The following is a 12359-nucleotide window of genomic DNA, read 5'->3' as shown; positions in this document are numbered from 1 at the left end:
GGAAAGTTGTAAATATTATTTGGGGGCTAAATTGGTTCTTCATAAAAAGGAAGATCCACCATTTAACTTTTACCTACATACAACAACTTATATGGTACTTAATAAGAATGATTATGATAGAAATAAAGAACAGGTCTTTAATGAGCTTAAATATAGTGAATTTAATATTGATGATCTTATTGTCGGAAGCGGTCTCACTGTTGAAAAGGTTCTGTTTGTTGATGTTCACATTTTTTAATCTGATCCACTACAAGCAAGATCATATATTCAACTTCCTAAAATCATCAAAGATAAAAATGCTATAGTAAATATTCAGAATGCTGATAACAAGTGTTTCTTGTGGTCTGTACTAGCATATCTACATCCAGCAAAAGAACATGCTGAAAGAGTAAGCAATTATATGAAATATGAAAATGAATTGAATATGGAAAATTTGAAATTTCCGATGACTCTTAATAATATTCCAAAGTTTGAAAAGTTAAATAATATTTCTATAAATGTCTATGGGTTGACTGAAAAGAATAAAGTGCAGATTTTACAAATCTCAGATGATGAGAAAGAAAAACATGTTGATCTCTTGTATTTCCGATCTGGTGAAATTGAACATTATGCTTATATCAAGAACTTTTCAAGATTAATTAAATCACAAGTCTATTCTAGAAAATGTAAAGTTTATCCATGTCGTCGGTGTTTGAATACATTTCATTCACAGGAGAGATTGGATACTCATAAACAATATTGTTCAAATGAGAAAGCAACAGTCATTACTGCACATCGGATTTTTATGTGAAAAAATGAAAAATATTTTTTCACATAAAACGGCTTTTTTGCGTGCAAAAAAATTATTTTGCTATTTTCGGAGAAAAAAAGAATTTCGCCCTTTTTCGGGAAAAATAAAATAAAATGCCCTTTTTGGTCGAAAATGTCTGGCAATGCTAAAAAAAATTAGGGAATTTTTCGAAATTTTTAACTGCGATCGAAATTTTTAACTGCGATCGAAATTTTTAACTGCGATCGATCTCAAAAACAAAACGTTGCGTGCGTTGCATCCCCAGCGTGTACAGCAGTGAGGCAGTGTACTACAGTGAGAGAGTGTACACAAAGTGTGAACAAGTCTCCTATCAAGATGAGTGCTGCTCTTCGTGACAAGTGGCTGAAGGAATTCAACGCTGGCGGCGATGGGGCCACCTTCAAGTACATGTCGAGTGACACGGCTTTCTGTCGAGCTTGTGAAAAGACTTGCCGGGCGAAGCAGAAGTCTGAGCTGGCCCAACATGTCCGAGGAGACCGCCACAAGAGCAACTTGGCCTTGAAGAAGAAGAGGACGGTCACGCAAGCCACCATGGAGGACTTTGGTGGCGGAAAGAGGCACAAGTGCGACGTCGTGGCTCAGGAGCTGTGCCAGGCCATGCTGGCCGCTGGCATCCCATGGTCGAAATTGGAAAACCCTGCCCTCCGGTCATTCCTGGAGAAGCACATCACTCTCCAGATCCCCGATGAAAGCTGGATTCGAAAGCACTACCTCGACAAGTGCTACGACGAGGCCTTGGCGGGGATCCGTGCCGACCTCGGACAGCAGCCCATCTGGCTGTCCGTCGACGAGACGACCAATTCGGCAGGTCGATATGTGGCCAACATCATCGCGGGACACTTGTCCAAGGAGGCGTACTTTCGTCCCCACCTCGTCCAGTGCATGTTTCTGGAGAAGACCAACTCCGGGGAGATCGTGCGTGCAGTCAATGACACGCTGCGCTATCTTTGGCCTGATTTCAAGCCGGAGTGCCTCAAGGTCCTCGTCAGCGACGCCGCGGCCTATATGATCAAGGCCGGCCATGCCCTGAAGGAACTCTTCCCGGACTTGCTGCATGTGACTTGCATTGCCCACGCGCTCCACCGTGTCTGCGAGACAGTCCGAGAAATGTTCAAGGACGTCAACGACCTGATTGCCACGACGAAGAAGGTGTTTGTCAAAGCCCCGTCGCGTGTTGTCTTTTGGAAGGAGCAGCAGCCCAATCTTTCTCTCCCCCGGGAGCCCATTCTGACTCGGTGGGGGACGTGGATCGACGCCGCGGTATTTTACGCCGAGCACTTCGAGGCCGTCAAGGACATTGTGGACCAGCTGAACGATGACGACACGATGGCAACGATGACGACACAGGTGCCAAGGACCTGTTCGGAAAGGCGGACATCAAGCTCAGTTTGGTCTTCTTAAATGCCCACGTGTCGTTCATCCCGAAGATCCTTAAGCAGCTGGAGGAGGCCGGCATGGAGCTGGCCAAGGCCTTCCAGCTCCTTGATCAGGCCAAGGAGGAGCTCGAAAAGATCCGAGGCTGCCGTAAGGAGATCCTGCTCACCAAGTTCAAGGCGGTGCTGCAGCGCAATCCCGACATTGGTGTGCTGAGGACAGTGGCTTTGATCCTGGATGGAGATCAGCATGGATCTGAGGTTGGTGTGCCGGCTGGAGTCAAGCTTGCTGACATCCCCCTCTTGAGGTACTGCCCCATCGTCAGCGTCGACGTGGAAAGGTCCTTCTCCGTCTACAGAAACGTCCTCACCGACCGCCGACACCGCCTCACCAAGGAGAACATTACCAAGATAATGACTTCAAACACCTACTTTAACCGTTCCTAAAAGGGTCTTGTCAATTTCTTCTAGTCCTCTACTTATCAAACAATGCGGTTGCAATAAAGGTACCTGAACGTCATTTTTTACCTGTTTACAAGCCCAGAGTGCTTAATGTTGTGCAGGAAAAAGCTTACCATTTTTTGTTCTTTTTTTGACTGATTTCTGAAAAACTTGGTAATAATAAAAAAAAAGAATAAAACGGGGGAAAAAAATATTTCGGGATTTTTTCACATAAAAAAAACAAAATTCCGCTTTTCAAAACATAAAAGGCCTATTTTCTTAACATAAAAATCCGTAGTCTAGCCCATTACACTTCCAAAGCCTGATTCTAAAATTTCATTCAAAGATCAAAATAAAACAATTAAACATCCTTTTGTGATATATGCTGATTTTGAGAGTATCTTGGAGAAAATAGCAACAGCGGCTCCAGATCCAAAAGAATCATACACAAATAAGTATCAAAAACATACTCCTTGCGGATTTTGTTATTATATCAAATCATCCGTTTGTTATGAATATAACAAGTTAGAGGAGTATAGAGGCTCAAATGCCCCAGAGGAGTTTGTGAAACGACTAGAAAAAGACTGTGTTCGATTAACCACGATAATGAGAGAAACCAATAAACCAATGTACTTGACGAGTGAAGAGAAAAGGAAATTTAGAAAAACAATGTCTGTCATATTTGTGAGGAGAAAATTGGTGAAAGCCAATTTGAAATTTGCCAATTTGGTGAAAGCCAAAGAAAGGTTAGAGATCATTGCCATCTCACTGGTAAATATAGAGGTCCGGCTCATCAAAGTTGTAATATTAATTATAAACTCCCCTCGTTCATTCCTGTCTTTCTTCATAACAACGCTCATTATGATACACACTTGTTTATTAAAGAGTTGTCAAAGACTCCTGGGAGTATCAGTGCTATTCCAAGTACGGATCAAAAATACATCTCCTTTACAAAAATCATTCCAACAAGACCAACTACAAGAATTCGATTCTTGGATACATATAAATTCATGGCTAGTCCTCTTGCTAACCTAGTTAAAAATTTGAAAAAATTTCCATGTTTGGAGAGTAATTATGAGGATACGGAACTCCTAACACAAAAGGGAATTTATCCGTACGACTATATGGATTCATTTAAAAGATTTGATGAAAAGAAACTTCCTCCAAAAGAAGATTTTTATAATATTCTAAATAATAGCAATGTTTCAGATGATGATTATGTACATGCTCAAAATGTTTGGAAAAAATACAATATCAATAATATGGGTGATTATCATGATCTCTATCTCAAGACTGATGTCCTTCTTCTAGCAGATGTATTCGAAGCATTTAGATCGGTGTGTCTTTCTGGATATGGCTTGGACCCTGCTCATTATTTCACAGCACCGGGTCTTGCTTGGAGTGCTATGTTAAAAATGACTAAACAAGATTTGGATTTGATAACCGATGTTGATATGCTCCTGATGATAGAGAGAGCAAAGAGAGGGGGAATTTCACAAGTCTGCTCATCAAGATATTCAAAAGCAAATAACAAATATCTTCCAGATTATGATCCAAAGAAAGATAGTTCCTATCTCATGTATTATGACGCCAACAACCTCTATGGGTGGGCAATGTCCCAAGCACAACCTTATGGAGGATTGAAATGGGAGAGTGATCATGAGGGTGTTCTAGAAAAGATTCTGAGTTCAACACAAAAAGTTGGATGAAAGGAAAGAAGGGTATTTCCTGGAGGTTGATCTAAAGTATCCAAAAGAACTCTTTGAGAAACATAAAGATCTTCCTTTCGGGTGTGAGAAAGAATTAACAAACCCAGAGTGGTTGAGTGAATATCAGAAATCATTTGATAAGGAATCAAGAACAGAAAAACTTTTAACAACATTCTTTGATAAGAAGAACTATGTACTACATCAGAGAAATCTTTTACAATTTGTCAAACATGGTCTAATTGTTGAGAAAGTTCATCGGGTCCTGAAATTCAAACAGAGTTATTGGTTAATGAAATATATTGATTTTAACACTCGAAAGAGAACGCTTGGAAAGACTGACTTTGAGAAAGATTTTTATAAGTTGATGAATAACACGGTGTTTGGGAAGACTATGGAAAATGTTAGAAAGAGACAAAATATCAAGTTGACAACTTCCTGGGAACAAACTTCCAAACTAATCAACAGACCGAGCTTTGAGCGTGTTGAAATCTTTACAGAAAACATTTGTGCTGTTCATATGATGAAAGAAGAAATTGAGATGGATAAACCGATTTATGTTGGTACTACTGTTCTCGATTTATCAAAACTACTGATGTATGAATATTATTATGAGAATTTGAAAACAAAGTATGATGATAACGTCATGTTGATGTATATGGACACAGACAGCTTCATTCTGAGTATCAAGACAGATGACGTCTATGATGATATGAAAGCTGATTCTGTAATTTATGATACAAGCAACTATGGTCAAAAGAGTGAATTGTTCTCGAATCAAAATAAAAAGGTGATTGGAAAGTTCAAGGATGAGCTTGGTGGAAATATTCTGAGTGAGTTCATAGCATTGAGAGCAAAGGCTTATGCGTATAAATACAGAGTTGGGAATGTGGAGAAGTGTGATCAGAAGCTCAAGGGGATTAAGAAAAATGTAATTAAAGAAAGTATAAATTTTGGTCATTATTATCAATGTTTGATGAGTGGGGAGGAACAGTATAGAAAGGTAAAAGGGATTAGGAGTTATAAGCATGAATTATATTCAGAAGAGATAAATAAACTAGCACTAGGAGCATATGATGATAAACGATATATTTTAGATGGTGGTGTCATGTGTGTACCTTTTGGTTATATATAAATGGAATAAAGAATGGAGAAAATCTCAAGATTGGGATATAAATGGAAAACATAATGAGTGTGAGAAATACCAGATCCGAGAGGTTGAGAGGGTCAGAAGGTCCTCAAGACAGATAAACGTATTCATTTGTTAAGTGGGGTAATGGAGGGCGGGAAGAAAAATATATTAGAGTGGAGTGAGAACTTTGATGGTTATCAACCGGATAATAAATATTATAATTTTAAAATGGTATGTGGATCGGGAGGAGGACAGACCAGGTCCCTCCGTGAAACATATCATTTTATAAACGCACAGAGAAAGGTACTTAATGTAAAGTTTATCAATATCCTAGATGGGGATGAGTTCCATAAGAGAATGGAGTTGTTTAAAAAGTTAGAAAATGAGCAAATATTCATAGGATCAATGAGGAATTTTGAATGTCGCGTGGTCCTTGGAGGTTAAGTAAGGACTCCCCCATTCACTTACATGTAAAAGGAGAAAGGGGTGTCGTGGTAATAAGAGGAAAAATGGGCAGTTTGGGGAAAAGTCTCATCTAAATACATGGGTGTCCCGGAAGCCCCATTATCTCCCGACTCAGGTTCCTCCAAGATCCTCTCTAACGATGTTCTAATCATTTGCACCTGAGCTGGTGCACCTGATTCTAATTTTAGGTATTTTAAGTCGTGATAAATGTCGGGGTGTACTTACTTTTTCCACATGCGAAATTTGCATTTATGTTTATTTAAATTATACAATGGACTACAAAATGTAAATGTTTCATGATATTTGTTATATTATATCACCTTTATATGTCAATATTGTTGAAATGAAGATCAAATAGCTGTATGTTGAAATATGTTGAAAAAGTCAAAACTTTACATGGGGTGTACTTACTTTTTCACGTAACTGTAAGTAAAGAGCAAATATGGAGTCATCAGGAGGAACCTGGATAGGATTCGGGCTTCAGCCGCTATTCTACAGCCCTCAAACCCATCCAGGCGCAGCCAAGTGAACCTTCCAGAAAATCTCTGCAAGAATTCACTTCCCTTTGGAGAGATAGATGAAGAAAGAGAGAAAGAAAGAACAAGCAAGAAATAGAATGAATAAGGAGAAATGTGAAAAAGTAGAAATAAATGTGAAAAACAAAGATCACTAACTACAAGCCCTAGCTCCTTTGCTTAACTCTTAGCCCTAACGCCTAGCCATAACACCGAGCCCTAACTCCTAGCCATAACTCTTAGCTCTAACTCCTAGCCCTAACTCCTAGCCCTAACTCCTAGCGCTAACTGCTAGCCCTAGCTCCTAGCCCTAACTGCTAGCCCTAGCTTCTAGCCCAAACTGCTAGCCCTAGCTACTAGCCCTAGCTCCTAGCGCTAACTGCTAGCCCTAGCTCCTAGCGCTAACTGCTAGCCCTAGCTTCTAGCCCTAACTCCTAGCGCTAACTGCTAGCCCTAGCTCCTAGCGCTAACTGCTGGCCCTAGCTTCTAGCCCTAGCTCCTAGCCCTAGCTCCTAGTGCTAACTGGTAGCCCTAGCTTCTAGCCCTAGCTCCTAGCCCTAACTCCTAGCCCTAGCTCCTAGCCCTAACTGCTAGCCCTAGCTTCTAGCCCTAGCTCCTAGCCCTAACTCCTAGCGCTAACTGCTAGCCCTAGCTCCTAGCCCTAACTCCTAGCGCTAACTGCTAGCCCTAGCTCCTAGCCCTAACTCCGAGCCCTAACTCCTTGCCCTAGCTCCGAGCCCTAGCTCCGAGCCCTGACTCCTAGCCCTAACTGCTAGGTGCTAGCCCTAACTCCTAGCCCTAACTCCTAGCCCTAACTCCTAGCCCTAACTCCTAGCCCTAACTCCTAGCTCTAACTCGTAGCCCTAATAGTCTAGTAGGAAGACTAGGTCCCCCTGCACCCCCCGGAGATATACTTCTAATCAGTGTTTCTAGATTGGAAAAAATGTGTAGAAAATGACTAGCTATGGCCCCAAGCTGAAAAAATGTCCCACATACCATTTTTATGCAAATTACTGCTGCCATTATCAAAAAAAGACTAGGTCCCCCTGCACCCCCCGGAGATATACTTCTAATCAGTGTTTCTAGATTGGAAAAAATGTGTAGAAAATGACTAGCTATGGCCCCAAGCTGAAAAAATGTCCCACATACCATTTTTATGCAAATTACTGCTGCCATTATCAAAAAAAGACTAGGTCCCCCTGCACCCCCCGGAGATATACTGAAACTGGCAGTGACTGGTGATTGAAATGCGGTGCCTTTTTGTGTTTCAGGTCGAGGTACGTGAACTCCCCACGATCTACAGCAACCAGGAAGAGACTGATACCAGGGTGGTTCTGTACCTCCATCATGCTGCTACCATCGGATACAAGAACGCTGTAGTCAGAACACCGGACACAGACATCCTCCTGATCCTGCTCCACCATGCCCACAACATCAAGCTGACGGTGTACCTGGATACAGGGTCAGGGAAGCATCGCCAACTTGTCAACGTCTCTGAGCTGGCAGAATCCCTGGGAGAGGACTACTGTGCCACTCTCCTGGGGTACTATGTGTTCAGCGGAGAAGACTGCACCAGTGCCTTCAAAGGGAAGGGAAAAGTCGGGCCCTTGAAAAAGCTGGAGAAGAATCCCAGGTTTCACAGGGCATTCGGTGAATTTCACAGGGTATTTAGAAAAATAAAACTTTGTGTTAACGTCTGTGTAGACGGACCTTAATATGAGTCTATTATTTCGTAAAACTGTGATTATTTTGTAAATAAAGCACTAATTAGCATACTAGTATACCATAGACACATGTAATCATGTTATGAATAGTTCTATCATGATCTATGCCCTTCAAAACATGGGTCTAGACACCTTCATTTTTCAATTATCTGCAATATTGGCTGAGATATGTCAAAAATCGTTTTTTTGATAATGGCAGCAGTAATTTGCATAAAAATGGTATGTGGGACATTTTTTCAGCTTGGGGCCATAGCTAGTCATTTTCTACACATTTTTCCAATCTAGAAACACTGATTAGAAGTATATCTCCGGGGGGTGCAGGGGGACCTAGTCTTTTTTTGATAATGGCAGCAGTAATTTGCATAAAAATGGTATGTGGGACATTTTTTCAGCTTGGGGCCATAGCTAGTCATTTTCTACACATTTTTTCCAATCTAGAAACACTGATTAGAAGTATATCTCCGGGGGGTGCAGGGGGACCTAGTCTTCCTACTAGACTATAACTTCTAACTCCTAGCCCTAACTTCAAGCCCTAGAAAGATGTTGTGAAGAACCCAGATCGATAGATTTCAGCATTACTTCCTCAGGCAAAAACGCAGCAACAGTTACAAGCTCCCAGAGGTCCATCAGCGGGGAAGCAGAATCCACACAGCATCAGGATGTGGTGCAATCGTAATGAAATGGGAAACCAAATACTACATTGGAGTCATCAGAAGGGAACCCGAATAAGCAAAGCGAAAAGATGGAGTCATCAGGAGGAACCTGGATAGGATTCGGGTTTTAGGAACCTGGATTAACATCAGAACATCAGGAGGAACCTGGATAGGACGGAAGCATCCGTAAATGTAAATTTACGTAAATACCGTAAAGGTGTCCATGAAAAAAAAGTTCAATCTTTAAGTAGTAGGAGGTCGGTGATGCTTGCCTAGTGTAAAGCTTATATTTATTACGTACATATATGTACGAAGCACGGTTTGTTCTTGCTTACCCCCGTTGTTGTTGTTGTTGTTGTTGTTGTTGTTGTTTACACAGTAACTAAAGTAGATTGGGGAGTCGCGTATAAAATTAAACATGTATATGACGTCATGAAAAACGGAAAGCCAAAAAAGCGCCACGTCACTCTCTGAACAAGCTTGGGAAAAAGTGTCAATGTACGATTTTAGTTTATCCTTGCAAATGCATCGGTGAAAAAAACAAACCATGAATTTGATTTTCACTTCGCATTAAGTTTACTACACCAACTCGTTTCCTAGCGCCTCTGGCCTGGTCCCTTTAACAGCGGCGCCTCTCGAGCTCTCCTAACTGCCGTCTCGTTTTTCTTTCTCCCCTCGATCTCTCTCCACCTCCCACGGCCCCTCTCCCCTTCTCTCTGCATCCCCTGCCCCAACTCCACCCCCGTCCCAACCGCTCCTCTCTTTCTCTGACAACAGCTTGAGGTGGCACACAGCGTCATGGCGAGCGGGCCCGGTGCGTTTTGTCCGTCTCCCTCAATGTTTCCTGCCCGTGCGAGTCCTTTTCCGTTCTCGGACATCGTTCCTCCTATGACTTGTTCGTCTCCATGTATATTCGTTTCCCTGTGTATGATTACCTTGACATGTTTGCCAGAATGCCTCCGCTTATAGTGCTCTGACCTGTCTGCCTGATGGATCTGACGCCTCATCTTTACCTGTACAGCTGCACGCGCACACATAACCTGTAACCTGCACTGTATATTTTAATTTAAATAACAAGTTACGTGCGGATGTTCCGAACGTTCATTACTTAATACTTGTGACTGACGTTTGGAAGGAAATATTTGACGACAAGTTTGAGTGACGTTGAACGTAAGTTTTCCTGTAAATAGTTTCCGAGATTGTCGTTTACATGCAGGTATGAAGTGAGGCTTTACTTGCTGTGCAAGCACGTGCATGTAAGATGAGTACACGTGTGACTGGAGGGAGTATCGGGTATCGGGTATCTGATGATGACCTGCATGCAGCCTTGGATGGAGCAACACAGAACTGCAGCCTTGGATCGGATGTAGCGACGAACACAGCAAACCGAAGAACTTCAGTGTTAGCAGATTTATTGGTGTGAGATTAAACTGGTGGTGTAGCCTGTTATTGGTGTGAGATTAAACTAGTGGTGTGGCCTGTTATTGGTGTGAGATTAAACTAGTGGTGTGGCCTGTTATTGGTGTGAGATTAAACTGGTGGTGTGGCCTGTTATTGGTGTGACATTAAACCGGTGGTGTGGCCTGTTATTGGTGTGAGATTAAACTGGTGGTGTGGCCTGTTATTGGTGTGACATTAAACCGGTGGTGTGGCCTGTTATTGGTGTGACATTAAACCGGTGGTGTGGCCTGTTATTGGTGTGAGATTAAACTGGTGGTGTGGCCTGTTATTGGTGTGAGATTAAACTGGTGGTGTGGCCTGTTATTGGTGTGACATTAAACCGGTGGTGTGGCCTGTTATTGGTGTGAGATTAAACTTGTGGTGTGGCCTGTTATTGGTGTGAGATTAAACTGGTGGTGTGGCCTGTTATCGGTGTGAGATTAAACTAGTGGTGTGGCCTGTTTATTGGTGTGAGATGAAACTAGTGGTGTAGCCTGTTATTGGTGTGACATTAAACGAGTGGTGTGGCCTGTTATTGGTGTGAGATTAAACTGGCGGTGTAGCCTGTTATTGGTGTGAGATTAAACTGGCGGTGTGGCCTGTTATTGGTGTGAGATTAAACTGGTGGTGTGGCCTGTTATTGGTGTGAGATTAAACTAGTGGTGTGGCCTGGTATTGGTGTGAGATTAAACTGGTGGTGTGGCCTGTTATTGGTGTGAGATTAAACTGGTGGTGTGGCCTGTTATTGGTGTGAGATTAAACGAGTGGTGTGGCCTGTTATTGGTGTGAGATTAAACCAGTGGTGTGGCCTGTTGGTGTGAGATTAAACTGGTGGTGTGGCCTGTTTTTGGTGTGAGATTAAACTGGTGGTGTCGCCTGTTATTGGTGTGAGATTAAACGAGTGGTGTGGCCTGTTATTGGTGTGAGATTAAACTGGTGGTGTAGCCTGTTATTGGTGTGGGATTAAACTAGTGGTGTAGCCTGTTATTGGTGTGAGATTAAACTGGTGGTGTAGCCTGTCATTGGTGTGAGATTAAACTTGTGGTGTAGCCTGTTATTGGTGTGAGATTAAACGAGTGGTGTGGCCTGTTTATTGGTGTGAGATTAAACTAGTGGTGTGGCCTGTTATTGGTGTGAGATTAAACTAGTGGTGTGGCCTGTTGGTGTGAGATTAAACTGGTGGTGTAGCCGGTCATTGGTGTGAGATTAAACTGGTGGTGTGCCTGTTATTGGTGTGAGATTAAACTAGTGGTGTGGCCTATTATTGGTGTGAGATTAAACTGGTGGTGTAGCCTGTTATTGGTGTGAGATTAAACTAGTGGTGTGGCCTTTATTCGTGTGAGATTAAACTGGTGGTGTCGCCTGTTATTGGTGTGAGATTAAACTCGTGGTGTAGCCTGTTATTGGTGTGAGATTAAACTGGTGGTGTGGCCTGTTATTGGTGTGAGATTAAAGTAGTGGTGTATCCTGTTATTGGTGTGAGATTAAACTAGTGGTGTAGCCTGTTATTGGTGTGAGATTAAAGTAGTGGTGTGGCCTGTTATTGGTGTGACATTAAACTAGTGGTGTGGCCTGTTATTGGTGTGACATTAAACTAGTGGTGTGGCCTGTTATTGGTGTGAGATTAAACTGGCGGTGTAGCCTATTACTGGTGTGAGATTAAACTGGTGGTGTAGCCTGTTATTGGTGTGAGATTAAACTCGTGGTGTGGCCTGTTATTGGTGTGAGATTAAACTGGTGGTGTCGCCTGTTATGGGAGTGAGATTAAACTCGTGGTGTAGCCTGTTATTGGTGTGAGATTAAACTTGTGGTGTAGCCTGTTATTGGTGTGAGATAAAACTAGTGGTGTAGCCTGTTATTGGTGTGAGATTAAACTGGTGGTGTGGCCTGTTATTGGTGTGAGATTAAAGTAGTGGTGTATCCTGATATTGGTGTGAGATTAAACTAGTGGTGTAGCCTGTTATTGGTGTGAGATTTAACTGGTGGTGTGGCCTGTTATTGGTGTGAGATTAAACTAGTGGTGTGGCCTATTACTGGTGTGAGATTAAACTGGTGGTGTCGCCTGTTATGGGAGTGAGATTAAACTCGTGATGTAGCCT

General features: G+C 42.3%; 2 protein-coding genes across 5 annotated transcripts in view; one reads left to right on the top strand and one right to left on the bottom strand.

Annotated features, from left to right (window-relative positions):
* Positions 1-9538, bottom strand: part of LOC137423409 (uncharacterized) — a 42121-nt gene extending 32583 nt beyond the window's left edge. Inside the window, exons 1-2 of one of the 2 annotated variants that reach the window (XM_078774215.1) lie at positions 8747-8984; positions 6340-6491 (exon numbers count right to left, since the gene is read on the bottom strand). In XM_078774215.1, coding sequence (XP_078630341.1) covers positions 6340-6491; positions 8747-8794 — 200 coding nt within the window. In that variant the 5' untranslated portion in view covers positions 8795-8984. Of the gene's footprint in view, positions 1-6339; positions 6492-8746; positions 8985-9155 lie in introns of those variants that run through there. The other variant, XR_010983693.2, reaches the window with a different exon arrangement.
* UBFD1 (ubiquitin family domain containing 1) overlaps positions 9404-12359 on the top strand; it is a 152374-nt gene continuing 149418 nt past the window's right edge. Inside the window, exon 1 of one of the 3 annotated variants that reach the window (XM_068110541.2) lies at positions 9404-9634. In XM_068110541.2, the coding sequence (XP_067966642.1) occupies positions 9619-9634 (16 nt within the window). In that variant the 5' untranslated portion in view covers positions 9404-9618. Of the gene's footprint in view, positions 9635-10041; positions 10238-12359 lie in introns of those variants that run through there. The other 2 variants (XM_068110543.2, XM_068110542.2) reach the window with 2 other exon arrangements.

Source organism: Myxine glutinosa, chromosome 3 (genome assembly GCF_964187855.1).
Source record: "Myxine glutinosa chromosome 3, kmMyxGlut1.1, whole genome shotgun sequence".
In the NCBI taxonomy this organism is placed as follows: Eukaryota; Metazoa; Chordata; class Myxini; order Myxiniformes; family Myxinidae; genus Myxine; species Myxine glutinosa.
This window is presented reverse-complemented; position numbering and strand designations above follow the sequence as displayed.